General features: G+C 38.8%; 1 protein-coding gene across 1 annotated transcript; it reads left to right on the forward strand.

Moving 5' to 3' along the window:
• Window positions 1-316: 316 nt before the first annotated feature.
• Window positions 317-25,814, forward strand: IL12RB2 (interleukin 12 receptor subunit beta 2). Its single transcript, XM_072419442.1, has 16 exons — window positions 317-502; window positions 5,609-5,747; window positions 6,398-6,643; window positions 8,281-8,401; window positions 8,741-8,916; window positions 11,085-11,224; window positions 12,721-12,868; window positions 13,450-13,529; window positions 14,524-14,731; window positions 15,454-15,657; window positions 16,883-16,984; window positions 17,221-17,376; window positions 18,326-18,463; window positions 19,382-19,472; window positions 23,520-23,610; window positions 25,071-25,814. Exons 2-16 carry the CDS (start codon window positions 5,672-5,674, stop codon window positions 25,512-25,514), a joined length of 2,421 nt encoding a protein of 806 aa, XP_072275543.1. The 5' UTR covers window positions 317-502; window positions 5,609-5,671; the 3' UTR covers window positions 25,515-25,814.
• The last annotated feature ends 1,532 nt before the right edge of the window (window positions 25,815-27,346 follow it).

Here is a 27,346-nt window from a genome sequence, read left to right on the forward strand (position 1 = left end):
AGTGACCGGTCTTTTTTACAGGAAGCTCCCACAAAGAAGAAAAGTTTCACATATAGTAATATTTTCTCCATAAATTCTTGACAGACTGATGCACCTTGGTGTCCTCCCCACCATGAACCCTTTGCAGGAGGCAATACCCAAAACCTGAATAAACAACTTTGAATCCTGATTTTTGCCTGTTGTGAGAAGCTGAAGCCCCTTGCTATTGTTAGAGGCGTAACCACAAATAACAGCAACAAACCTGAAATGACTATGTGAGTTGAAAGATTGAGTATTCAGAGAGGAGGAGTTTGGTCTGTGGTTTCTGGGCTGATTTTCAGCTCCGCTCTGCGACGGTTCCACAGCAGCAAGCGGTGAGCTATATAAGGGATTGTACAAGTCCCTGCATTGGATGGCTGTTGCGTGGCGATCTGACTGATGCACGCATTTCACATGCAATGTGCGTCTGATGCAGCGAGCTAAAGGAACAACCACCATCTCCCTACAACAACAGGATCTGCAGGCAAGTAACTCTTGGCTCCCACTTATAATACATACAAAACATATATTGGGTGAATTTCCTCGATGGTATTTTTGATTGACACAATGGCCTGATTTAATAAAGCTCTCCAAAACTGCAAAAGATAGACTATCATGGGAAGACCTAGGTAATCCAGCAAACCTGGAAAACATTTCTAAATAATAATTTACTATTTGTTTTTTTACTTTTTTTTTAATTTTCTATTTGTTAATATTTGATAAGATCCATTCCAGGATTTCTAGATCAACCAGGTTCCCCCATGATAGTCTACCTTCTCCAGTCTTTAATAAATCAGGCACTACGTTCTCAGGTATGTTCAATTTAAATGAAGCCATCAATGCCCATTTGTTCCATTTTTAATCAGTGTTAAAGTTTTTTTTACTATTATATCAAATTAAAATAAGGATCGGGGTGGTTTGATTCCAAAATTCAATTTTTGATCAACAATCTGTCCCCCCACCCCAAAAAAAATAATTGTTGATTTGCCTAATCAATCAAAGATTTTGGCAAGTGCATGGTTAGTTATAGGGGAATGTCAGATGGGTATTTCACATACCACATCCAATTGGCAGTCAGATGTGTTTAGGTGAGCTGCATGGTGGCTCAGTGGTTAGCACTCTGGCCTTTGCAGCTCTAGGTCACAGGTTCAAATCTCGGCCAGGACACTATCTGCATGGAGTTTACTATCTGAATGGAGTTTGTAGGTTCTCCCTGTGTTTGTGTGGGTTTCCTCTCACATTCCAAAAAAAAAATTCATGTAGTTAAGTTAATTGGCTACCCCCCAAAATTCACCTTAGACTTTATGACTATGGTGGGGACATTAGATTGTGAGCCCCTTTGAGGGACAGCTAGTCACATGAATATGGACTTTATACAGTGCTGTGTAGTATGTCTGTGCTATATAAATACTGAATAATTATGGCTGTCTGCAGAAAAGCCTTAGCAAAGTGTGTACTGTCACTTGGCCTAACTGCAATGGGTCAGTGACCCTAGAATGTCCTGAAGCTGAAGGATCAGCATGATAACCTACATGGAGCTTGTACTATTAACAGGCTTTTTTAAATGTCACACATGACTGTGAAACTACCCAGGGACATCACCCTCGGCAAGAATCCTATATGAAATATGTTGGATTGCACTTTCTGTATAAGAAATGCTGTGCTGGGGAATAAATTTGCCTTATTTTATTTGTTTCAGTTTCTTGCATAGAATTCATCAATCAGATACATAGAGATATTCAGATTATGGTTTTGCATCTACAGAATCCCAGTGCTGTAGTCAGAATATTGGGACTCCTCACTGGTTTCAGCCCTTTACAGGTTTTACTAATTGTTTGGTAAATGCAATCAGAAAGATAATGAGTAGCTGAGATATTATTTTATAGCTGGGTTTCTCAACTGGGGTTGTTAGGGGTTCCTTGAGAAATGAGTAATTTATGTGCCTTGGGTCAAATTATCTGAAACCATTGATATTGCTGGCTATGTGTAATGGTGACACTGGCCAGAAATGTAGGAGGAATTCTTCCCACTAACTACCACACCAATATACTGTGAGCTGCGGATATAGTTATTTCAAAGGGTTCCCCCATGTTAAAAAGTTTGAGAAGCTCTGTTTTATAAATAGAAAGGAAGAAAATAGATTTGTATAATTATGCTTATAAGTAAATTATGTATATGTATATGATTTATAGATCTCAATCTACTCCTGATGAAGTGGACTTCGTTCTATGAAATGTGTTGAGTAATGATTGGGAACAATATGTGGAATCACTCTATTTATTGTTGCTTTTAAAATGTTTTTATCGTGTCATGATAAATTAAAGACTTGGTATTTTAGATTATTAATTGTGAATGAAAAATGTTTAAAAAATGTGCCACAAAAGTCCCTCTTTCTCCTTCCTCTTCCATTTTGTATGTGCTGACGACTGGGATGTGACACTAAAATATAGTAAAAATCACCCTCCTAAATATAAAGTATTGAAATGATTAATTAGTAAAGAGACCACAGTGGGTTTCCACTCATTCCCCTACCCCTATCCTTCTCCTACCCCCTCTCCATAGAACAGAATGATCATTCGTCATTGGAAATGCTCATGAAATACAATTTCCAATGACATCTGTAAATTGCTTTAGCTATGTCAGAGGAACTTCAACAATGTGGGCGAATGTGCTCTCTAGGGACAATTTAAAAAATGATTTCAAAGTGTTTTATTGCATGTCATTATACTATTTTAGTCACAGTTATTTGGTTGTATTGCATTAAGGCAGGAGTGTCAAACTCTGGCCCGAGGGCCAAATCTGGTCCTCAAGGTCCTTTTTTGCACCCCCTCAAAGAATTCTAAAAATGAACTACATCTGGCCTGCCCTCGTTACCACCTCACATCATCATTTTCAATACATGCAATACATTGACATTATTCCTGTACATCCATCATGTGACACAAAGCCTAGGCAATGATCACATGGTGCCTGACTACCAGAGGCATTGTGTTTGTTTTAATCTATTGGAGACTGCATAGTGTAATATTTAATGTCAGACAAACTTGTAATGTGAGAAGATGAACAACACACAGCCTGCATAGATAAATAGAAATTTGTCTTTTCAACCCTAAAGTGTGTGTAGAGGGGTTTGTTTTTGTTAGGTATGGATGAAGTAGTAAACTTCCCCAATTATTTCAAAAAATTTCAAGTTTGGCACCCGACTAAAATTTCGTCCCTCTGTGTATTTGAGTTTGACACCCCTGCCTTAAGACCTAAAGGATCTGGATTTGTTTTACCTGATCAGAAGAGCCCCTAACATAAACCAACGCAAGATATTTTGAGCTTTTTATCTCCTATTATAAATCATGCCAACAAGCCAACACTTTTCAGGGAGCTTATATATATATATATATATATATATATAAGCTCCCTGAAAATATTATCTATATACATATATCTTCATCATGGCTGTAGTATGTATATATTGGAACAGTATGAACAAATATCAGTGTTTGATTTATAATAATAGATAGGATCCTTTCTGGAAATGTGAATACCTGAAACTCATATGAAAAGCAAAAGCTGTACAAAGCTAGCATTAGTTAGATGATTGTGGCTGAATATACACTTGTAACAGCACAGTTAGCATTGTGTTTTTTTTAATTTGTACTTAGACTGACTTCACACCTTTGCCTGATGCAGTTTCTATTTATACAAAAAAAAATGCATCAAAACACTAGACAATGCATTTTGTAATGCATGTAAAAATGTGCATCAATCCACGTCACATTAGCGCTGTCAATGCACTCTGAGTTTTGAGGTGCAATGGTGTGAAATACAAAGTGTGATGACATATATATTTATATACACTGCAATGCACAATGCATGTTAGCATATGCTTTGATGTTTTTTTTTTTTAATTTTAAAAAGGAAAGTATATAATGCAAAAACACATCAAAATGCAAAAGTGTGAAATCTTTCAGGGAGTGTACCCTCCGCTGATAGGTTCAAGTATTAGTGATGGTTAAAGAGGTTTAGTGAAATGCTAAGGCATATCTTAACCATTCAAAAGAAACAAAAAATCCCCCAAAAACAAGACAAAAGAGGTTATTACATAATGCAAGAGGAGGGGGCAATGAATGTTGCAGAGGTGAGAATGGTCATAGAAGTATCTATTAGTGGTTTATAAAAAATACAATCCACAATAAATCTCAATATGTCTTCTTAGGTGAAGGGCTTTCCTTTCCTGAATTATTATTGTTTATTTTAATATTATTATTAGTAAACAGTATACTGTGTATATATATATATATATATATATATATATATATATATGTATATATTAGTGCCATTAAATAAGCATATTGGCAATCCCTACAAGAACAAATATCTATTCATTACTGTAAAAAAAAAACCCTTGTGACTGCAGGAGTTGTTTTCTTTTCAGCAGTTAATTCATTTAATAATTAGAATAAGTCCTGACCTTTCACTCTTCCATTCTAAGCCCTGAGAAGCCAGTGCAGACCCTGAAACGTGTAAGCTTTCTTCTTTGGAACAAATACTTATGGGCACATTGATATGGCTTTATTTATTATTGATTCCTAGAGAAAAATAGAAGATCTGCATTAATTTTATTGTATTGTGATTTATAAATAAAAGAATAGAATAAAACAATGTAAACATGCAATAAAAACTGCTAAAAATGTCCACAGATATGTATGCTGTAGAAAAAAAAACAATGCAATACTGCCTGTTACATTCAGCTGTATATGAATATGGGAATATGGGCTGAACATGGGATGGTGGTCAGGCAGCTAGACTTTCATTCTTAATGTTCACAGCTCTGAAAACATAAAAGGATAAGGAAGGATAGACGGAGGTGCTGTTGTACTCGAAGGTGCCAGATTTCGGCTGTCTTTCTTATCCTTGCCGAGCAACTGACTCGGGCTGCCTACTATAAGATACCTTCAGGGTTGTCCTCAGGGTCAGAATGGGGAACTGGGTCCCCCATTGACTGTCATCCCTATCAGTGTTACACTACTGACCTGGAAGGCAACAGGGGCCCACTTGTGGGCTCAGTGGCTATTTTGTCTCCCCCATTAAAAACTAATTTTGGGGGGCATCTCACTTGGATCCACCGAGGTTTTTTCTAGTCGTCTGGTGGACCAGTCTGGCCCTGTTTCCCCTTAGAAGACAGCAATGTTGATGTGTTGCAGCTAACAATATTTGACCAGAAATACACTTCCTGGTGAGGTGGGTCATGCACCTGCCTGGGCCACAGCCCTAGTCTAGGTGGTGGATTTCTCGAAATTCTGACTACATCCTCCCAACTATGTGTCTGCGTTGCCACCCTGACACATGCACACCTGGGTTGGGCTCCACACACAGACAGACACGGCACATCATTAGTGGGGAAGTGGGTACCATGGCTGCCAACGCTGGCACAATTGCATGTAGACAGGAAGTGAATGAGAAAAGAGGGAGATCAGCAATGCAAATGCAGAAAGGGTGAATAAAAAGGGAAATCATAATTTTTCTATATAAAATTGTTAAAGAGATGCAGTGCTTTAGCAAATTGCATGTACTAGTAGTATTATTTTTATTCCAGGGTCCCTATGCAGAACTGCAGTATGCGCCATCGGAGGACTAACGAGTTGTTAATGTTACATTCATGGACAGGCGGGTATTGATATGCTGGGCAGCCTTCAACATCATCTTACTCTGTCATCTTAATACCATCTATTCAGGTCAGTAAAATAGGATATCACCCAAAATTTTACACAAACATGGTGCATACAGGAGCTATGACGTCATGTTTTACATTTTTGTATTTTTATTGCAGTTTGTTATTTAGCCACTAGAGGAAGCCCTTGGATCATTCTGCTTTCCCATATGATGGCCACACAAGCAGTGCATTGTTTTTAATGAGTTGAGCAACTCCTAGAGTCCCACTTATAAAGCTGCCAGTCACATGACTGCCAGCGAGGTGCCATTTATAGGCCACAATGGAAATCCACTACACCTTTTCTTTATTTTTATCGGGCGATCCTGCCAGATTTTTAGAACAGATATAAATGCTTTAATGCTTTGGTTACTGGATCAAAAGAGGTTGAACTTTACGTTTTTGGGTTTAGACAAGCTTCAATGCCGGGTTTACATTTTTGCTATGCGGTGGGGTCATGTGTTTGCTATATTCAGTACTGTGGGTCAACAGGTAAGTTGCATTTGGATGCCAAAATAAATGCCCCGCTCCAGCGCAGCAACTCATGTTGCAGGCATTACTATGCAGTGCTGTAACACATGTAGTGCCGCAGCAGACATATGTAAACCCGGCCTAACCGATGGAAAAAAAGGAGAATCCTGTTCCAATTATTAAAGCCCCCCCTTGTGTTTGCAGAGGCCTGTCCGGCGGCAAAAATGAAGGTCAGACCCAGCAACATCACCCTTGTGGGCTCCATGGTCACCATCACATGTACCCGAAACAGCAACAGGATCCAAGAGGTCACACTCATCACCCCTAATGCGAAAAAGACACATCAGCATTCCGTCACCATTACCGATACCAGCTTAACTCCTGGCAGAAGACGGTACTTGTGTAAAGACAAGGAAGTGCTGCTCTGTGGAGAATACGTTGATTTTGGACGTAAGTGCCTGCTGTGAAAGGTTGACACTGAAAATAATATCTGGTGGTTGTTGTCATGTGGTTCAGTATAAACACAAACTGATGCCAACAGTTGTGAAGCCATTGGTAAGGTAGTATTCCCAGGTGGCAGATGGCTGTCAATGGGTAATCATGGGCCCATTTCTTTTAATATATATATATAGCTGGTACCCAAATTTCCATTTAATGTTGAGGTTATCTACCACACCATAGAAATGGCCAATATTGCCACCTTTTCAGCCATATGAATAATAACATTAGCAGCAGGCCCCATTTTTACTGACTAGGTCAGGTAAGAATGTTTGATGGAATGTCAGATTTATTTTATAAAACAGTCCATTATGTTTATGTGGATGACACTCAGCGCTAAAGCTCATGCCTAAATCTACGGAGGTCACAGGTAATCCCAAAGCTGGGGTGGGCAACTTTTTACCCTCCTTTCCTTAGACAATAAAGCCCCCCTCTGATGCTTCCCCGGTAAGAGCTGCTTCTTTGGTCCTCCGATGAGGAGCAGCACAGCGTTGTAATAAAATCATACTACCTGCCCCAATGTGGGGCACTCCGTGCAAGTAACATATTTCAGTTCCATTGCTCTTGTGTGCCATGTGACGTAACAGGGCTTATGAGAAAAGGTGAGTAACAGGGGGCAGCTGCATGGAAGTGAGATATACTTTTACTCCAATGCCACTGTACTAGTTTGTCGGGCATTATGATAGCTGCACTTGTTATTTAAACCCCGGATGACAGAGGGTTCAGGGGGTAATACAAGCAGGGGAGGCATTAATGTTTTTCTGCAGGCCACATGTGTTGTAGTTACAGCTCTGTTGCCATGGTTACCACAATTTTCATGCATAAGGCCTAGTGAGGTAAATACCCACAGAGGCCTCCTGCTGACAGGGCATACATTTTTTTTTTTTACATGGACATATATTTATAAAACAGGTAATCTGACATTCCCTAGTGGTAATCTTCCAGGTCCATGTGTTTAGATACAGCTCTGTTGTTGTGGTTATCTCAACCATTTTTATCCAGGAGGCCTACTGAGGCCTAGATAGGTAAATACCGCATAGGCGTTCTGCAAACATGGCAGACGCTGAGTGTTATCCACATGGACATAATGGACTGTTTTTATAAAACAGGGAATCTGACATTCCCTCAAACATTCCCTGGTGGGAATCTTCCAGGTCCATGTGTTTAGTTACAGCTCTATTGCCATAGTTACCTCTGCCATTTTTTATACATGAGGCCTAGTGAGGTGAATACCCAGGCAGGCCACCTGCAGACAGGGCAGACACTGAATGATATTTACATGGACCTAATGTATATTCACAGGACAAGCTACTGTGGTGCCCACATACCTACCAGGGCCATCTTGACATATATATGGCACCTGTCAGCTCCTTACTTACCTGTTTATTTATATTAGTTAAAGATAAGGGGAGAGTGAAATATTATTCAGGTAGGGCTGACCACACGCTTGGGATTTCAAAAGAGAAGCATTGTGTTGTCAGCTCACCACAGGAAGTTAGGAGCAGCAGACATGGAGGCATAACATGAATACATGTGGATGTATTGGAATGATGTGCTGAATATTATTTATTTTTTGTTTTCCTTTTCAGTCCCTCCAGATCAACCTAAAAAGATTTCCTGTAAACAGGAAGGAGAATTTGGAAACATTTCTTGCTCATGGGTCCTGGAGAGAAACAGCGGCATCTCTGATAGATGCACCTTGCAGTTGCAGTTGAGTATCTTTTTGTGTATGTTTGGTGTATATATTTATATAGGTCAACAGGTAAGTTGCATTTGGGTGCCAGAATGAATGCCCCCCTCCAGCGTAGTAACGCATGCTACTGGCATTACCATGCAGTGCTGTAACACATGTAGTGCTGCGGTGGACGCATGTGAACCCAGCCTAACAAATTAATAAAGAGAAATCCATTGCAATAATAAAACCTCACTGTGTTTCCCCCCTTTTCCTCATACCCCAACTGTTCAGAAGACTGGTATGGTAGCACAGTGTGCCCTTTTCCTCATGCATTTCATTTTATCTTACCCATGTGCAATGATTATTTATTCCAGGACAAGGCAGAACAAGGTCATGGAGCATGTTCTGAACAACTGCCGGACTGGGACAAATTTGCTGACCCTGCCTATGACGGTCAATCGTGGGCGCGAATACACAGTTTTGGTGATAAGCTCTAATGTGCTGGGGACCAACACCTCAAAGTTCTTTAACTTCACTTTCTATGATATAGGTATGTGACAATTGGTTGAATGCTGTCATATGACCTTTTAGATTTGTATAATTATTATTATTATTATTATTAATAATAATAATAATAAATAGTATTTATTTAGTGTCAACATATTACGCAGCAGACAGACACAGACAATGACACAGGAGGAGGAGAGGACCCTGCCCAGAAGAGCTTACAATCAAAGAGATGGGGGATGTTGATTTTTTTGTCAATAAAAGGGGGAAAAGGGGTGCACTGAGCATCTAGTGGCCGTTTTGGGGTTTATGATAATTTAATATTTTTAGAAATTCCTTTTTATAATAATATTATTTCATAATAATATTTATATAATATTCAGATTATATAAAAGGAGTAAGGATATTATAAGGAAAGAAAAACTATAGAGCCAGGTATAGGAGGAAAGTGATCACAAGATTCTTTGCACCTCAGTTTATACATAGAGTATTGTACATCGCATGCCTTTTATAGGAGGAATATACAGTCTAGTTGGAACTCTGCATCCAGTTATTTAGCCTTGAACTGCTCATCCATGATTATTTTCAATGTCATTTATTTTTTTAGTTCTGGGGGAAAAAATTAAGCCTATGGAAGGTGCTGATGTTGAAAAAAGGGGTAATCTGGACCCTGCAATTTTTTGCTCAGTCGCTTGTATTTAACACTAACTTTCATTTCTGTCTGTGGACCTTTTTGTGGTCAGAGACAGGAAAAGTCATTGACAGACCTGTGCACGTTTCCTGTTTTCTGGTCTGCCCTGTGTGTGTTTTTTTTTTTAAGATAAAATGAAACTCAAAAGGGGTTTCCTGAAGCCCAGAAACAGAGGGCTGGGAAAAGGCAGTGAATGTTTAACAGGATGAATAGGGGTTCCACTTTATGAAGCTGATCATATGTGAAAAATCTGGTGTGTACATGCTGTCCTGGGTGGAATAGAAGAGAACACTGATGCATGTCAGGATGGTGTGCATACACAGATATGTAGATTACATAGAGCATTCACTGATTTGAAGGAGTGAGCCTGCACTGGATTGTTCATTGGATTGTCCGATATGATGGGCGATGGAAGCATTTAGGTATTTTAGGTGTCTTCATGAACTGCTTCATTAAAGGACATAAAAGTCAGTTTAAACATATTTTATTCCAGTAAACAACAAAAGATATAGCTAAGGAATAACGAGGAGTATGATGGCTCTAGAACATACACCTTCAATATAAAGTTGGTCATTCCTCTACTCATTCCATTCTTACAAATCTTTTTGGTGGTACCATGCATATTGCACTTCTCTGGGTTGCCCATTCATTTAAAGACTTAGTGCACAAAAACCACACCTTAAATTGTTTACCTGCACACTGCAACATATGGAACTGTATTTTATACTGTGTATTTGGAACTGAATCATATATAGAGGGCTTCAATACTTAGTGGGGGCACTTTACATACTTTGTAAATATCTTCTAGATAGAATGGGCCTGGTATATTAAAACCCTCCAAGACTGGAGAGGATACACTTTCATCAGTGAAGCTGAGTGATCCAGCAAACCTGGAATGAATCTGGTCCAGGATTCAAAACATTTGCTAAAAAATTACAACTGACTTTTAAGAAATCCATTTCAGGTTTGCTTGATCACCCAGCTTCACTGATTAAAGCGTATCCTTTCAAGCCTTGAAGATCTTTAGTAAATCAGGCCCAATACTCTTTAGTCTAGAGTTACAAGCAAAAACTGAAAAAAATGTTGGTGTATTCCTAGTTTCAGGACTTGCATGTTTGAGTTTGTATGGTATGCAGTGTTACCATTGTCTGACACCATACAACACACATCATGCAGCTTTAAAAGCACATGGCACAGCAACAAATGGTATTTTCCATTGCAGCATGCTGGGAAGATGTGATTGGGGTGCTATTATGAAATAATGGCAATGCAGCAAGGCAACACACATGATGCGCATTATTGAGCCTTGCGGTTATGGACAGGTTTTTTACATTAGTGAGAATGAGCCCTTATGGTCTTTTTTTTCAAGCCACAATATTCACATCACAGCTTGGTCAGGATGCAGAGTGTGAATTGTTGTTACCTAGAAATAAAGACAATTGCGCTAGAATTCCCCCTAAATAGCAAATTTCCGCCTATGACTCTGAACCACATTAGAGTTGTTTTTCTTTTTCTTTTAGTGAAACCACATCCACCAACCAACTTAACCATCAACTGTCACCAGACAGTGGACGAGTGCTTTGTGAATGTTCACCCAGACGGGGATATTCAGCTTACCAGGCTAAGATATCGAGTCAGCAATGAGAGAGACTGGCAAAAGGTATTTTTTATTTTTAGGGGGTTTCCAAAAAAAAAAAAAAATTATCAATCAGTATTTAAATATGGAAAGTCTCTATCCCATCTGTACAGTACATACAATAGCAAGACTGTAACCATAGATTAGTTTTTTAGATGGAACTCTGGGCACACATCAAGGTCCATAGTAAAACTCATATATAGATGCATTTTTTTATTATTTCTATTTCTCTCTGTTAGCTAACCTGGTAATCCAATTTTTCTCTGCTGCCTTCAATCCTAAAGTTCAGTAGAAGACTGATGGTCTCATCAGACCACTCTCATATTTGTATGTTCCTTGTCAGAATTTTTGGTTAGATTTAATTGGTTACTAGGGCTGCCCTTCCTTTATCACTACAAATGTGTAGCCCCCTACATATCTTATAGCATCAGATGGGTGATTAATGGAGGACCCCTAATTTTAATGCACTAAAACTGAGAAGCACCCCTCTAGTACTGACAAGCATGTTTATGTATATACTGTATATTTATAATTCAATAAAGATTAGCTGGTCAGAACAGATTGACATCTAGAAGATGCAATGCCACATCCCAATTGATTGAATCAATATTCATATTTGTGAAAATTGGGACTTTTTAGGCATAAAGTAAAACTAAACAATAAATACTTTAATAGTAAATCACTTTAAAACCACAATAAAAGTTTGCACAATTGACGCATTTCACGACTATGAAGTTGCTTCTTCAGGGTAAATCAAATATAGGAACCTACAAATATACAATACTTCTAATTGTTGACAATGTATAAAATATCAATTTTACAAATAATTTTAACATTATACTCACTACTGTGAATAACACCGATAGCCAAAATGCAATAGAGTACTTTTCCAGTTGTACAAGCGGACCCACAACAAAGAATGGAGAGTGATGATAAAAGCAAAAGGGCAGAAGCCACTGGTGTAATTAAGGAGGAGCCTATAGATAGATAAATAGATACTGAGAAATGTTTCCTTAAATGGCAATTCACCTAATGAGTGAATCTTGAATCAATTGGTAAGCATTGATATATACTTGCTGTTTAAACTAGCAACCATTTCTTTTTGGTCCTTTCTATACCTATATGATACAATGCATATACATTTTTGGGAAATGCTAATAGTTAGATGGCACACTAATTCAACTTGTATGAACACTAATTAACAGATATACTGTCTCTTTGATTTTTACTCAGATTTATAGGATACATTGGAATATTTATTCCCTTAAGAAATGATAGTACTATGAAGTTATACTAACTGAGTATAAGTGTTGATATAATGATATGACCCTGCTATGGTTGATTAATATTCCATGGTCCAACTAAGCACTCAATAGGTGAATTGCCATTTTTGTTGTGGATCTGCTTGTAGTAGGTTCTGCCTGCCCAAATTCTACCAAGAAACATTTTAATGCCACCATGGTGAACAAAGAACATGAATAGAATGTTACCACTGATAACATGCCAAAATTTTCTTCCAGGCAGAAAATTCAATTAATGGAAGCTTCACCCTTAATCATCTTCACCCAGTTACCACATATGACTTCCAAGCTGCTTACAAATACCGGTATGATCAGGGACAATGGAGCGACTGGAGCCAGCTTGTGACCTGGGAGACACCAGAAGGCAGTAAGTGCATCATTATAAATATGCTTTCACTCAGTATTAATATTGATACAAAAATGACCTCACCTTAATATATATTCAGTGGCTGCTTCATTTGGTGGACCTGTTTGTTAGAGAGCAGTTGTCATAGGAATACAACAAGAGGATGAGGCTACAGTGTGTCAACACTTACATATATCCCTCACCGCAAGATTCTCGAGGTGTAAAGTACATGCATGCTTGCTATTTTTACAGCTGAACCATCACAACATGCTCTCTTATTCATCGTTCCTCAGAAAACATGTAAGTTTGGTGCAGCCGTTTCACAGGTGTAAAAGCCCATTTTTGAAATGTTCCAGGCCTATGTTCTTTGTAAATACTGGTATAGGAGCTTGTAGGGGGTAACCCAACTTTTACTAATGAATCATACATTTTTCTAATTAAATTGAATGTAAAAAATGTGTAAACTTTGGGTGAAAGTTAGGTGACTTTTAGGTAAACTCATTTAGAAACAGTCCACTCTGATGAAAGTAAGCTAAGGTTATTCAAAAACTGCTGCATGGACATCTTTCATTTTCTCCCTTTAATTTCCTTTTTTAAACTAGGGCCACGTGGAAAGCTTGATGTATGGTACAAACTGAGCAGCATCCCTGACAACAAATGGACTATCACACTTTACTGGAAGGTAAAGAGGATCATTGGTCCATTGTACACACTACACAGTGCTGACACTTGATAAGTGCATTGTTTTCCTTTTTACTAGTTCTCAAGTGCTAGTAAAATAATTTTCTATTCTGGAACTTGTTAGGTAGTATTTATTTTATTGGTCAAGAATGGCTATAGTTAAGCTACGTACACACTTCCAATTATTATCGTTGTTAAACGAACGACGAACGATCCTGCATGATATCTACGAACGATCGTATAGCACCGATCCTGCACATACAGATAACGACACGATCGTTCGTAGATATTGTACACACAATAGATACGATCGTTTGAGCGATAGAGGGAGTGACGTGTACGACAGGAAGTGAACGAACGTTCGTTCGTCACGCATGCTCAGACCATGGACGATCAACGAACGATCGTACACACGAACGATGGTCAACGATCGTCGTCCAATCCGATCCGCCGGTCCGGTCGTTCATTTCCAACGACTTTCCTCGTTCGTCGGCGTCGTTGGTTACTTTTTTTATGAACGATTTTTGCCCAATCGATCGTTCGTTCGTCGTTCATTTTGAACGATAAAAATTGGAAGTGTGTACGCAGCTTTAGAGATTCCTTTTATCAACAGAAAAAGTTGGACTTTTAGCCGAGAGCCTTGTCTGTAGGGCCCATTACAATATATTCCTCCTAGTAAAAAAAAAAAAAATCTATTGTAGCTTTTCAGTTCTTGGATGAGGTGGATGCATTCGTTTTTTTCAGACATCTATAAACATTGTTCTCTGCAATGCAATAGATCTATGGAATGCCATCCCTTAAAAAAACAAAACTAGTGCAGCTGCCACATCTTAGGAAACTGTGATATATTATATTTTGTAAAATAGTGTTTTGCTGGTTAATATATAATATAGAAACCTATAATAAAACACTGATTAGGATGTAGGTGACTAATTGGAAGTTGCATCCTTTAAATAGAGTCCATCAAAATGTGACAGCTCCTTTTTTTATTGCAGAGCATGAATGCATCTGAGGTCAGAGGTCACAGTTGGTTTTATCAAGTGACAACTAAGCGACTGAGTCAGGTATCCATAAACTACACCGCAGACACATGGTTCAGCAAAGACATTGAGGCAGACGAATACGACATTGATGTGTCAGTTCACAACTCAAAAGGAAACTCGACTCCCACACATAGAAAAGTCACCCGACAGGAGCTTTCAGGTAAGTGCTGTTCCCAGCATTGTGTGGACCCAGCAACCTCTGCTATTCCCTCTTTGGCCTGCAGGAGCATGGCTGAAAGTGTATGAAGATACTACAAATACATTACTCCTGTTTGGTGCTATTTGGTCTGTTTATTATACTTTTGGAATAGTTTGTGTATCTCATTGATAAGTGCAAAAATAACTGTTAAAAGTTTATTGTTGGGATGGGAACATACAAGGGAGGTTTTGGACAAAATGGAACCCTCTGCAAATTGGGGTCCCAAACGCACCACATTCCAGGTCCCTTGCCCTAAACTAAAACCAGTCTGGGAACACTAATAAAACCTGTAAATACATTAGGGATGTCACTAACTGTCCCTCCGAGAAGCTCACAATCTAATGTGTCTTCCATAGTCATATGACATTTATATGGTGTAAGCCCCGTTTGGAGGAAAACCAATTAATAAACAAAGTACAGAGGGTCAGTATTTTCAATATGAAGCTATGATAAAGAACACAGGGCCGTGACCCCAAATTAGCAGGTAGGAAATTCAAAATTCAAAAAAAAAAGTAAGGAAACTTTCTTACAATGTTCCCTTTAATTTCTTTATTAACCAAACCCCCAGGTTGTGACATATGTGACATGTTGTCACTGATGTTACCGATAACTTTCTTTGGACAGCATAATTGATTTTAATTGTAATAAAAGCAACACCTGACTTTTTCTTTATTTCTTTTTAGCTGAAGGTTTACCACCGCCTTCAAATGTCATTGCCACAACTAATGGTTCCAGTAACAGTATAACCCTTTCCTGGGATCTGCCTGCAGAATATGAAGATCTGGGTTGGGATCAGATTGTAGAATGGGAGGATCCTACAGAAGACAAGATTAGCCGTACAAACTGGGTGAAGGTTCCCAAGTTTGAGCGAACTGTTACATTATCAGGTAAATTTATTTTATTTATCCCCATTAGGTTTAACCATTTTCATAACATAAACAGGAGATCTCAATATAATGGCCCTGAATTTTCAAAGCTCAAAATCTTTTCAAAATCCAACACTGAAGAGGATACACTTTTATTTGTGAAGCTGGGTGACACAGCAAACCTGAAATGGATTTCTAAAAAGTAATTTGCTATTTGTTAGCAAATGTTTTCAGTCCTGGACAAGATCTATTCCAGGTTTGTTGGATCACCCAGCCTTACTGATGAAAGTAAATCATCTCCAATCTTGGAAAGCTTTAAAAATCAGGTCCAGTGTGTTCAGATTTGCAGTAAATGGGGGTGAATGACAAATGGTTCACCTCCAAGTACCAGTGCTCAAAGGCATCTATTGATAAAGTAGTGAATCTAACATTCAGCTGATATCTCTGGTGGAAAATCTTCCAGGTCCGTGTGTATTTTTACATTGAAAATATTTACAATGAAAACACTAACTCGGGATGGATGCCAGGCAACTGGCATTCTTAGAAGGAATTGAACTGAAGTTTACTTTTACTACCTGAATCCTATCACCGCTCACGGGGACAAGATAGGCATCACTTCCGCTGTGTTATAGGTAAATTCACAGTGCAGTTAACTCTATTATGCTCATCAGTATTCAGTCTACAGTAGCAGACCTGCAATGGTAAGGTCCTTCTGAAAGAGCAACCCCAAGAGCAATCTCCCTATTGAGGACACATACAGATAGTTCAGGAAGCTCATTCAGTCTTGATTTAATCAAAAATTCATATAATCCCTTATATTATTTTTACACAGTATTTATATAGCACCAACATATTACCCAGCACTTCACAAAGGCCAAAGTCATATCACTAACTGTCCCTCAAAGGGGCTCCCAACTAACACCCCTACCATAGTCAAGAACACAGTCAAAGACCAATTTGGGGGGATGTCACTTAACCTACCTACATGTTTTTGGGATGTGGGAGGAAAACAGATTGCTTGGAGGAAACCCATGCAAACACAAAGTGAACATACAAATTTATTCGTGTCCTGGCTGAGATTATTGGAATTCAGTAAGCCTCTGACATTTGCCCCCCGGAGTATGAGTAATGGGGGGCTGGCTTTTGGTGGACAGAAACTTTAAGCCTAAAATGTTATATAAATGCCACATTGTAACATAGAGCAATTGCATAGGCTGTTGTTTACCAAGTGTTTTTCTTTATGCAGAACACTATAAGCCTTACATATGTTATCAGTTCCGAGTCTACTTCCTGAAGGATGGAAGAGCAGGAGTTCCTGGAATGACAAGGGCCTCAACACAAGAGAAAGGTGATACAACTCATTCTGTCTTCTATATGTTATGCTACACACACAGATTTTAATACAATTCAAAACCTAGCCTAAAATTATTCCAGTCTCACTAAATAGTCTGTCCTAATATTTCAGTTTTGCAGACTCACTTTACTTTTGCTCTTGTACAAAGTTCCTATTCTGATTCTGTGTTGTCATACATGTCCTTTTATTTTGTGGTCTCTTATCTTCTGTCACCTTCTGTCTGTCCCCAGCTCCTGAGACTGCTCTAGATATTAAAATCCATAAGAAAGTTAGCTCTGTACTGGTTACCTGGAGGGGGATCCCACCACAAAAGCAAATGGGATGTATCCTTCACTACAACATCTACCTGACAGATCTAAGGACAAGTGTGACCAAAAAGGATAAACGTAAGTACAGGCCAGGGTTTGGCTAAATAACCCCTTGGCTATGACCTACAAAGCAAATTTTCATGGAGAGGTGAAAGCTGTTCTTTGTTGCTTTGTGTATTTATTTCTCCTATTGTATTGACAACTGGAAGAAAAGAAAATTAATCACCACATTTGAAAGGGAACATTCGCAGAAAGGTCTGTGAACATGTTGAATAAACTCCCTCAGGAAGAATTTTTATAGATTGCTTTAAGGAAAAGCTGGATACTTTCTAGAAGCACAGAATATAACTGGGAATTAAAGTTTTTAGGTAAAGACAACAGAGACTGGAACATCTGATTGCCTCACAGGATCAGGAAAGAATGTTTCCCGTTGGAGCAAATTGAACCTGGCTTCATAAGGTTTTTTTTGCCTTCCTCTGGATCAACTATGTCTATGGGGTTTCATCTAACATAAGTTTATTTCCCTAGTAGTTTAACTTGATGGACTTATGTCTTTTTTCAATCTAACCATGTAACTTTCTGATCCAGTGATGATGATCTCCAGGCAAAATATTAAGCCAATCTCTCCAACAAGAACACACAGCAATTTGCATTTGTTTGGAATTTGAAAACAACCTAATTGCTTGAGAACTTCAAGCATTGGAAATAAACCCTACAAAAGTAGAACTGTGGTCAAGCTATAGATTCATATACATGCATTTGCAATTACTGTGGAATAAAAGCTTTGCAAAGCAGTAAAGGATTGCTGGAAACACAAGTATCAACTGGTGTAGGGTTCCTGTTGGGAGAACCTATCCCATGTTTCTACCCAGTGTCATGTGACCGTATTACATATTAGTCATGAATATCTCTGCAGAAATCTCTATCTTTGACCATTAGATGATTGGATGGAATTTTACATTTCACATTTTTAGAAAGGTGTACTGACAACAAGACTAAAAAGAAATCTTTATTAACATTTTAACAGTTTTGTACAACCCATCGCAGACTTACCAATATGCGATCGACACAAGAGATATGAACGGGAAATACATGCTGGGGATGACTTATTCCAATGGAGCAGGAGAGACTACCACCAGACAGGAAGTATACTTTACAGTGGATGGTAAGAAAACTTTAAAATAAAATATTTCTGCACTCCATTATACAAATGTAATGAAATATGAAACAGCAAGCAGGTAAAAATAATAAATATATGTTCCAAAATTACACTCTAGCCTTCTTTTCAAAGAGCATGTCTATCCTATTTTCAGCAAGTAACCATTCCAAGCAGTTACCGGTATTGAAATGTTAACTGAAAAGTAATTTACCGGTAATTCCTTTGAATTTTGTGTTCCCTCTAGTGGTGATTGCTTCAGCAGATGGTTGAGCTGACATCCTTGCTGATAGAAAGATCTATAATATACAGCAACAATATATTATATATTATATACAGCAACAGTTTAGTTGCCACCTTTTATTATTAAAAATATGCTTTAGGATTCAGTCCAGAGACTGCAAAATTGTAACATTGTAGCCAGTCACAAATAAGACCAAATTGCAAATTATTCTGAGTTTCCAAGGACAACTTCATAGTTGCCTGACTTCATATACAAATGCACTAGTTGTCATTGTCAAATGTCTAATTTTCCTTGCCCATTACTGTCTGTCATGCTCATCCATTGACTTTACTACCTTTTTGCAACAGACCTGAAATAAAGCGGCTGATTTATTAAAGCTCTCTTAAAGCTGGAGAGGATACACTTTCCATCAGTGAACCTGGGTGATCCAACAAACCTGGAATGGGTTTCCCAAAAGTAATTTGCTTTTTTTAGCAAGTGTTTTCAATCCTGGACCAGATCCATTCCAGGTTTGCTGGATCACCCAGCTTCACTGAAGAAAGTGTATCCTCCCAGCCTTGGAGAGCTTTAATAAAACAGGCCCAAAGTATGAGGCTCGTCATCCCAAATCTGTCACCATGATATCTTCAGTATCTGTGCTGGTATCAGGGATTACATTCTGCTTTCTGCATTTTGTTTTTCAGGGTCACAAGATGAATATGTGATTGTTTACATGATTATTCCTATACTTGTATCAGCGCTTCTTCTGTTTTTTATCGTAATCGCAAAGCAACAGTAAGAATTGCATTTTAATGTTTTTCTTTTGTATTTTTCTTCTTCTTTTGGGGAAACTCTAGGTTGGGATTTGTTCCATCCTCATTATACATATGTACACAGAACCTCATATCAGCCATTCACCCACAGTGCAGTTCTTTTTCATTTATATTCTCTATTTATAAAACAGGGAATCTGACAATCCCTGGTGGGAATCAGTTACTGCCATCGAAACAAATAGACCTGGAAGATTCCCACGAGGGAATATCTGATCCCCTGTTTTATAAATAAAGCCTGGCTAGTTGAGCTGCTTTAGCAACATACCGAGGGAGCAAAAGCCTTCAAATCCTATATTTAAAATACAAAAATGAAAATGTTTTACAGCAAATGTAAATATTCTAATTTAATTTTTTGTAGTAGTTTTGTAGGGAAAGGCAAACTCATTTATCAGATTTATGTATGTCCACGCAAAGAATTGTCTCTCACTAGCAAGAAAGTGATGGGAAATTAAAAAAGAGTCGTCAGATCAAAACCTAAAACCCTTAAAGAAGAAAAGTATAAAAAGCTAAAATATAAAAGTATAAAATTGGAGGCAAGCTTTATTACAGAAGGGACAGGCGATGCACCTTCCGCAATGACATAAACTAAAATATTAGGTACACTCACCTCTACTTGCTCCGTCTCCAAAGCTGCCATCTTCACCGAGTCCATTTCCAGGTTTAGGTTTTTGGCCATCTTCATTGGCCAGGCTGGAATGACATAACTCAATATAATATTAATTTGTAGCATCTGGGGCATGCCAGGGGTACCTGCCATCGTAGTGAGCTCCATATACGCAGCCATTTACAGAATAAGTTTTAAACAGGAAGGTAAGTAAATTTTATAAACCACCTGGGCAGCACAGTGGCTCAGTGGTTAGCACTCTGACCTTTGCAGTGCTGGGTCGCGGTTTATATCTCCTCCAGGACACTATCTGCATGGAGTTTGTAGGTTCTCCGAGGGTTTCCTCCAGGTACTCCGTTTTCCTCCCACATTCCAAAAACATGCAGTTAGGTTATTCAGGTTCCCCTCAAAATTGGTCTGTTAATAATATATGACTATGGTAGGGATATTAGATTGTGAGCCCATTTGAAGAAAGTTAGTGATATTACTATGGACTATGTAAAGTGTAATATGTCGCTTTATAAATACAAAGTTAATAATAATACCTGATTGTTCACATTTTTTTTTTTCAAAACTAGTTACACTTTAAGAGGGGACACCCGTTCCTGTGATAACTCTTTAAGATAGGATATCTTGTTCACTTAGAAGTGATTTTGTCTCATTTCCTGGCGTGTTTTAGGAACAGAAAAATCACCAACAGGACCAAAAAAAAATCCTAAAGCTTTTTATCCTTCCTACTCTATCTAATACAAAAAGTAAAGGTTTATTGGCTATACATGCAATTTAAAGCTAATCTCTGAGCCTCTTCCAAACACCCCAAACCTTACAAATAAACCTTAATGCCTTTTTACTCACCTAAAGCCATGGTCATGTGATGCTCCTGAGTTTTTGCTCTTTACCTGATGGGAACCATCCAGCGCAGACATCTGCAGCACCCTGCACCCAGAAATGACAGCGATAGATATGAGGGGGGAGGGAGGGAAATTTGTTAAATGCTCAGAGATGACCTTTAAGTAAACATTACAGGGATAGTGCAACATTTACACTCACTAAAAACATGTTTCCTGTAAAATCAGTTTCATAATAAATCAGAGGGTGTACTGGGTTCTGGGTGAGTCATTGTGGGGCCAAGTAATTACCTAAAATGCAAGAAGACAAACAGATTACCAGCAAACAGGTAGTTTTACATCATGTGCAAAAATATTGGCTAGAAAAAAAATGTATTCCCTTAAAAAATATAAATGAAAATAAATGATAATGATATGATGATTTTTAGTCGGCACACCTTTCAAGTCACCTTTAAAAAAAGGGCTTTTTTTTTTAAACCAAAGCTGTTCTCAACAACAGATATGAGTATGTAAGGGAGATGTACTGGACAAATGCAACAAAAAAATCCACAATAAGCTTCCAGTGATCCTTAGCAGCGGTCCACATACATCAAGGAATTGTGAGTGTTTTGAACCCTTTACACAGACAGCATGGTGGCTTAGCACTCTGGCCTTTGCAGCTCTGGGTCTCAGCCAGGACACTATCTGCATGGAGTTTGCAGATTCTCCCCATATTTATGTGGGTTTCCCCCCCAAATATGACCTTAGACTGTATTAATGACATATGACTATGGTAGAGACATTAGATTGTGAGGGACAGCTAGTGACATGACTATGGACTTTGTACAGCGCTGCATAATATGTTGGCGTTATATAAATACTGAGTGTTCATGGTATCACTGTGAGCAGGCAGTACATACAAGGAAAGGAGTGTGTGGATATGAGAGATAGCTAAATGTGTAGAAAGTATAATAATGGTTGGCAAGTAGAGGAGATGAGAATGTAGGTTATAATGGTGAGAAGTGTGGAGGTAATGATGGTGAGCAGTATATGTAAGAGATTTGTGGAGGGTACAAAAGTGAGCAGCAAGTACAGGTGTGGGGGTTTTAAGAGTAGACAGAAAATGCAGAAGAGGATTATGCAGGATATATTAGATAGCATTAAATACAGGGGAGAAGCGTGGAGGGTATGGTGATGAGAAGAAGAAGAGTGTCATGGTATGAAGGTGAGCAGGATGTACAGGAGAGAAGCAGAGAGGGTATGCTAATGAGATGTGTACAGCAGAAGAATTTAAAGGTAATAAGGGTGGGCAGAAGAGGAGTATGGGGGTAATTGGAGTGGTAAAAAGGAGTTTCTCAACTAGGGTTCATCCAGGGGTTGCTAGAGGTTCCTTGAGGAATTTGTGCCTCTCAGGTCAGACTAAGTGACACCAATGATCTTTTTTGGCTAAGGGTGACATTCTTCCCAATGAACAAGCAATGTAAGAGGAACTCTTCCTACTGAACACCACATCAGAGCTGTGGAAATACTAATTATAACCGGAGTTCCCTAAGACCTGAAAGACATTTCAAGGGTTTACCCATGTAAAGCAAAAGGTTCTGAAAGGCTGATCTGCAGGGTAGTATATGCAGAAGAATGAGGAGAGTATATTACAGACCATTATGTGCAGGGACTATACAAGTAGACAATATGTGCAAGTGAAGCATGTCAGGGGTAGTATGTACAGTGGAAGAGAGTAAAAAAAAAAAGAGTAAAGAAGATTATGACTATAGGAAGTGAGGAAAGGAATGAAGAAACTTGTGTACATTTGTAAAGCATCCTTGGTCTTCTTTCTTTGCACACATTAATGACCTCTCACATGAATCATGTTGGTAGTCTCTTCCTTTTGATATGGCTCAGGAGATTCAGGCATTTCTGTAATTTACATTATAAGAGTTATTACACAATGTTATTTTTGATGTCATGCTCAGGTAAATCAACTTTATTTAAGCACAGATCTAATGCTTGTTTTGTCAAATATGCTAAAAAGTAATTTCCATTTTTCATAATTGTATAGCAGCTTTTATATTTGGGTCACCTGATCTCATGGCACCAGGGACAATTACACATAAGAAGCCATATCAAATCCTGAATGACTTTAGCTTAATTTCAAATTTTTTTATATATTGTTTCAAGAGTTAGAAGTGCAGAACTGTGCAATCGTCTATTTTATCACGTTATATGAAGGTTAGCAGGCAGCTCTACTAATCCAAGGGATGTTATGGAAAGGTACAAAGCAGAAGCTCCACTCCACTTGTTAAAAGTCCGAAATTAAATGTATGTGTGATCAACTGAAAAAAGCCAACACGTTTCAGGGGTTGTGTGGATCCTCCTGCTTTAGGGCTTTTTCATTCTGGCCTTACAAGTGGGGGTCACATTTCTATTCTTTAACTATTCCTCCACAAAATGTGTATATGGCAGCTTTATTGTGAAATGGTTGGAATGGATTTTGTTTGCTAGGATCTGGTCTTTTGCTTTCGCAGATTATTACATCTAAAACAACTAGTTTGTTTGTTAATGATATGCTCTTCCTTGACAGGTTTCTGTTGAAAATATTACCAAAAATCCGTATGAAGGCGGTCCCCGATCCGGCCAATTGTGAGTGGGCAAAGGAGTGTATCTCCGATAAGGTGAGTACAGAGAACATGCTTGTTTACTCGCATGGGATTTTCCACACATTTCCCAGAACATTGGCAGGTTTTAAAGCAACTGGCACTCTTCTTGTCAAGGAGTCCTTAGTTTTTTTTTAGAATAAAAGCCCCTATAACTGTATAGTAGTGTTTTAGCGAGCACATAATTTGAAATAGGTAGGTAACCAGGCTGTATAACAATGCAGCCCCATTAGCCACCCCCAAAAATCCTAATAATAGGAGCTGTGCTTTGTAGTGATTGGATGATGGAACCATAGCATGTAGCAGGGGACACAAGCATCCAAGAAGGGGAGGAATTTAGTATAATACAAGAATATGGTATGATATCTCTTCTACAGTACAGAACTGCCATTAATGTTATTTTTGGTGCTGGTTTTTATTCTTACTGTAGTATGAAGAAAGTTTGGACATTGCTGTAGTGCACCAGTCCACCCACCTGGTCCCTTTGTCAGTGGTCTAATGACCTAGGAGCCCTCTTTGCAAACCTTTTCATAATGAAAAAGTATTTCCAACCCCACTCAGCAAAGTTAGATGTTGAAATTATATGAACTAAGCCAATGCTTCTCAGCCAAGGTTCTGTGAAAGCCTGGGGTTCATACAGAGGTTACTGGGGATTCTATGAGCATTACGTGCCTCACTGTGTTCCACTGGCCAGCAATGTAAGTGGCATTCTTTCCAATGACTTCCATGCAATTGTACTGTGAGCTGTGAATGTAGTAATTATAGAAGGTGTTCCTTGAAGACCTGAAAGTTAGTTCAATGGTTCTGCCATGTTAAAAAGGTCAGGAAAGGCTGCTCCAAGCGCAGGATCTAAATCTGATGTTAACAAGACCTGTAGATGGAACACTCTGAAAATAATTAAATATTCTAATCTAGAACAGAAAGCAAGTATTAAAGCGCATCTAAACTCAAAAGGTAGGGTAGACAACCTTTTTATATAAAGTAGAATATTCTTTATATAACTCTATAACTGCAACACCTTTTGTTTTTTTTTTAAGTGAAGCCCCTCCTCTTTTTGTCTTGATTGCTGCGGCGATCAAAACTGAATAGGAGCGCAGAGCTTCATTATGCATCCCGGAAGGCTCCTGGCTGTTCCTTTTGTGCATGCCAAAAATTGGGCAGAAGGGGCATTTTCCTACACCGAGGGGAAAGAGATGGCGATCTCACGCATGGGCAGTGAGATCGGCACTCTTCTCTTCCCCCTTTACAGCTGCTACGTCACCGGATCTCATACCTGCTCAGTGGAAGGAGAATTCCAGGACGAGGCGGGACTCGATCGAGGACAGCTCCAATGCGATCGAAGAATCAGCGAGGTGTGATTTTTTTTTTTTCTGAATGATTCAAATATAACCCCACACTAGTCTTCTAGCTGTATTACAATTTCTGTACATAGTAAAGTAAACTTCCAGCACTCAAAATTTGTATTTTCCACCTTTCAGGATAAAATAAAGAGCTTTCCCAGCTGTGCCTCCAGCACCTCTGACTGCGATGAAGCAGAGACCCTGGAAATTGAGGTGCTCAGCAGCGAAGAGGAGTTTCACTATTGCCCAACATACACCATTAATCCGTTACAGATTGTCAGTCCACAGGAGAAAGATTCATGCTTTCAGGAAGATGCAGAGATCCTACAACCCAGCCTGCAGCAAGCAGAACACAGCCCATACAGGTCAATAGACTTTAAACTTACAGAAGGTATAAAGGTGCAGACGTCGGACTACTTGGTCAATCATGTCATTACCATGGACTATTTGCCAAAAAACATTCTAACAGAGTACAAGGATAAGAGTGAAGAGGAACTTTTTCACCCACAGTTCCTTCTACCATCATGGGTTATGCCTTCTCAGACAATTAAATTGGACACTGTAAAGATTGACTTTTCCTGACTATGAACAATAAAATTTTTTCAGTTCCTATTTATTGATTACCTCATAAGCATCTACAAAATCCTTAAAATAAGTGCAAATTCAAACAGTAAATGTTTCCTGTTTGCTCTCATTCGGTCTGCTGTATGCACGATGGAGAGTATTTTGTTATATAGGTTCAATAAGTGCAAAAATAATTATCGCCTCAAGAATGTTATCATTTTATGGAGGTGGTGGTAAGGGGTTTCTGTAGTCTTTACATTTTGCTCTGGTGTGACAATAGAGAGATGTCCCTGAATGGCATTTTAGAATGAGTAAAAATTGGTTCTTTTTGTTATTATTATTCATAATTCATGATCTGTACTAAAACAGTGCACAGCGGACACATCCCAAGAGTTATCAGGACAGCGGAGCGCCGGAGAAGAACTGGGAGCAAACAAAGCTGCTGGCAAAACCTTGAGACTGAATCCAGCATCATCCGATGCATCTATTATATCTACATAAAACGTGAACAGTGTGAGTAGATGTCCAAGTTGCAGCTTTGCAGACCTGAGTCATAGAGGCCAGGTACCAAAAGGGCCAAGAAGCCCTTATTATACTCATATGAGCCTTCACTCCTTATATTATTATTATTACAAAGTATTTATATAGCGCCAACATATTACGCAGCGCTGTACATAGTCATGTCCATAGTCATAGTCCAGTCATTTCACTAAATGTCCCTCAAAGGGGCTCACAATCTAATGTCCCTACATCAGTTATATGGCTTTAATACAGTCTAAGGACAAATTGGTGGGGAAGCCAATTAACCTAACTGCATGCTTTTCGAATGTGGGAGGAAACCGTTGTACCCAGAGGAAACCCACACAAACATGGGAAGAACCTCCAAACTCCATGCAGATAGAGTCTTGCCTGAGATTCGAACCTGGGACCTAGTGCTGCCAGAGTGCTAACCATTGAGCCACCATGTTGCCCATAAAAAGAACCTTATTCTTTAATTGCCCAAACAATAAAATTCATATTGAAAAGCTAAAGGCCAGAGAAGCCTTTAGAATAAAGATTTTGACTTTATAAAAGAGGACTCTGGGACAAAGATCTTAATCAACAAATAGGCAGCTAATGGTGTTGGGAAAAGAACAACAATACTGAACAGTTGACCTGTACCTGGCTCAGAGCCATCATCTGGTCCATGCTAACCTAAGAAGAGTTAAACCCGAACACTCACACCACCAGGCATTTGTGGTGGTCTGGATAACAAAATCTAAGATCCTCCTAACTTTAGCACTTGGGCTTCAGCAACCAAGCCATTAAAGCCTGCAACAGAGAAATAGGGAGCCGGATTGGACCCTAAGATAGCAGATCTAGTGTGGTTGGAGGCTGTTAGTAAATAACTCCAAAACATTGATAAATTGGTTTGCCTTCTCCACTGACCAACACACAAACAACAAAGCACCCAGTATTTAACCTTACCCCAATATGTTTGCATCCATCATGACCACCATCCACTTGTCAACAAAGTTCCACTTTAACCATTTTGAATATCATAAAATGATTAATACTTTTAGGTAACAGTTTTTAGGAACTGCAAAAAGATTGAAGCCCTCTGGAATCAAACCAGAGGCAACCAGGAAAAAAATCGGTCATATATAGACCAATCAAAGTCTATCAAACACCGCAGGGAATAAAGAAGGATGGGAGAGATGAGTTATCAAGGAGCATGACCCCTATTTCTGCTCAAAGGTAATTTTTTCCACAACCATAAAGGGCTGAACGTTGTGCTGGATTGCAGGGGTGCAAACCTTCATACTGAGAAAGGATTCTGAGTTCTTGGCCTGTTACTGACCCTTGGCCTT

Source organism: Pyxicephalus adspersus, chromosome 8 (genome assembly GCF_032062135.1).
Source record: "Pyxicephalus adspersus chromosome 8, UCB_Pads_2.0, whole genome shotgun sequence".
Classification (NCBI taxonomy): Eukaryota; Metazoa; Chordata; class Amphibia; order Anura; family Pyxicephalidae; genus Pyxicephalus; species Pyxicephalus adspersus.

Bases quoted from the DNA above. Each gene is read 5' to 3' on its own strand.
- IL12RB2 (XM_072419442.1), top strand. From the start codon at position 5,672: ATGGACAGGCGGGTATTGATATGCTGGGCAGCCTTCAACATCATCTTA. The intron at 15,658-16,882 runs GTAAATTTATTT...TTCTTTATGCAG, and splicing joins GCGAACTGTTACATTATCAG to AACACTATAAGCCTTACATA. The intron at 19,473-23,519 runs GTAAGAATTGCA...CTTCCTTGACAG, and splicing joins ATCGTAATCGCAAAGCAACA to GTTTCTGTTGAAAATATTAC.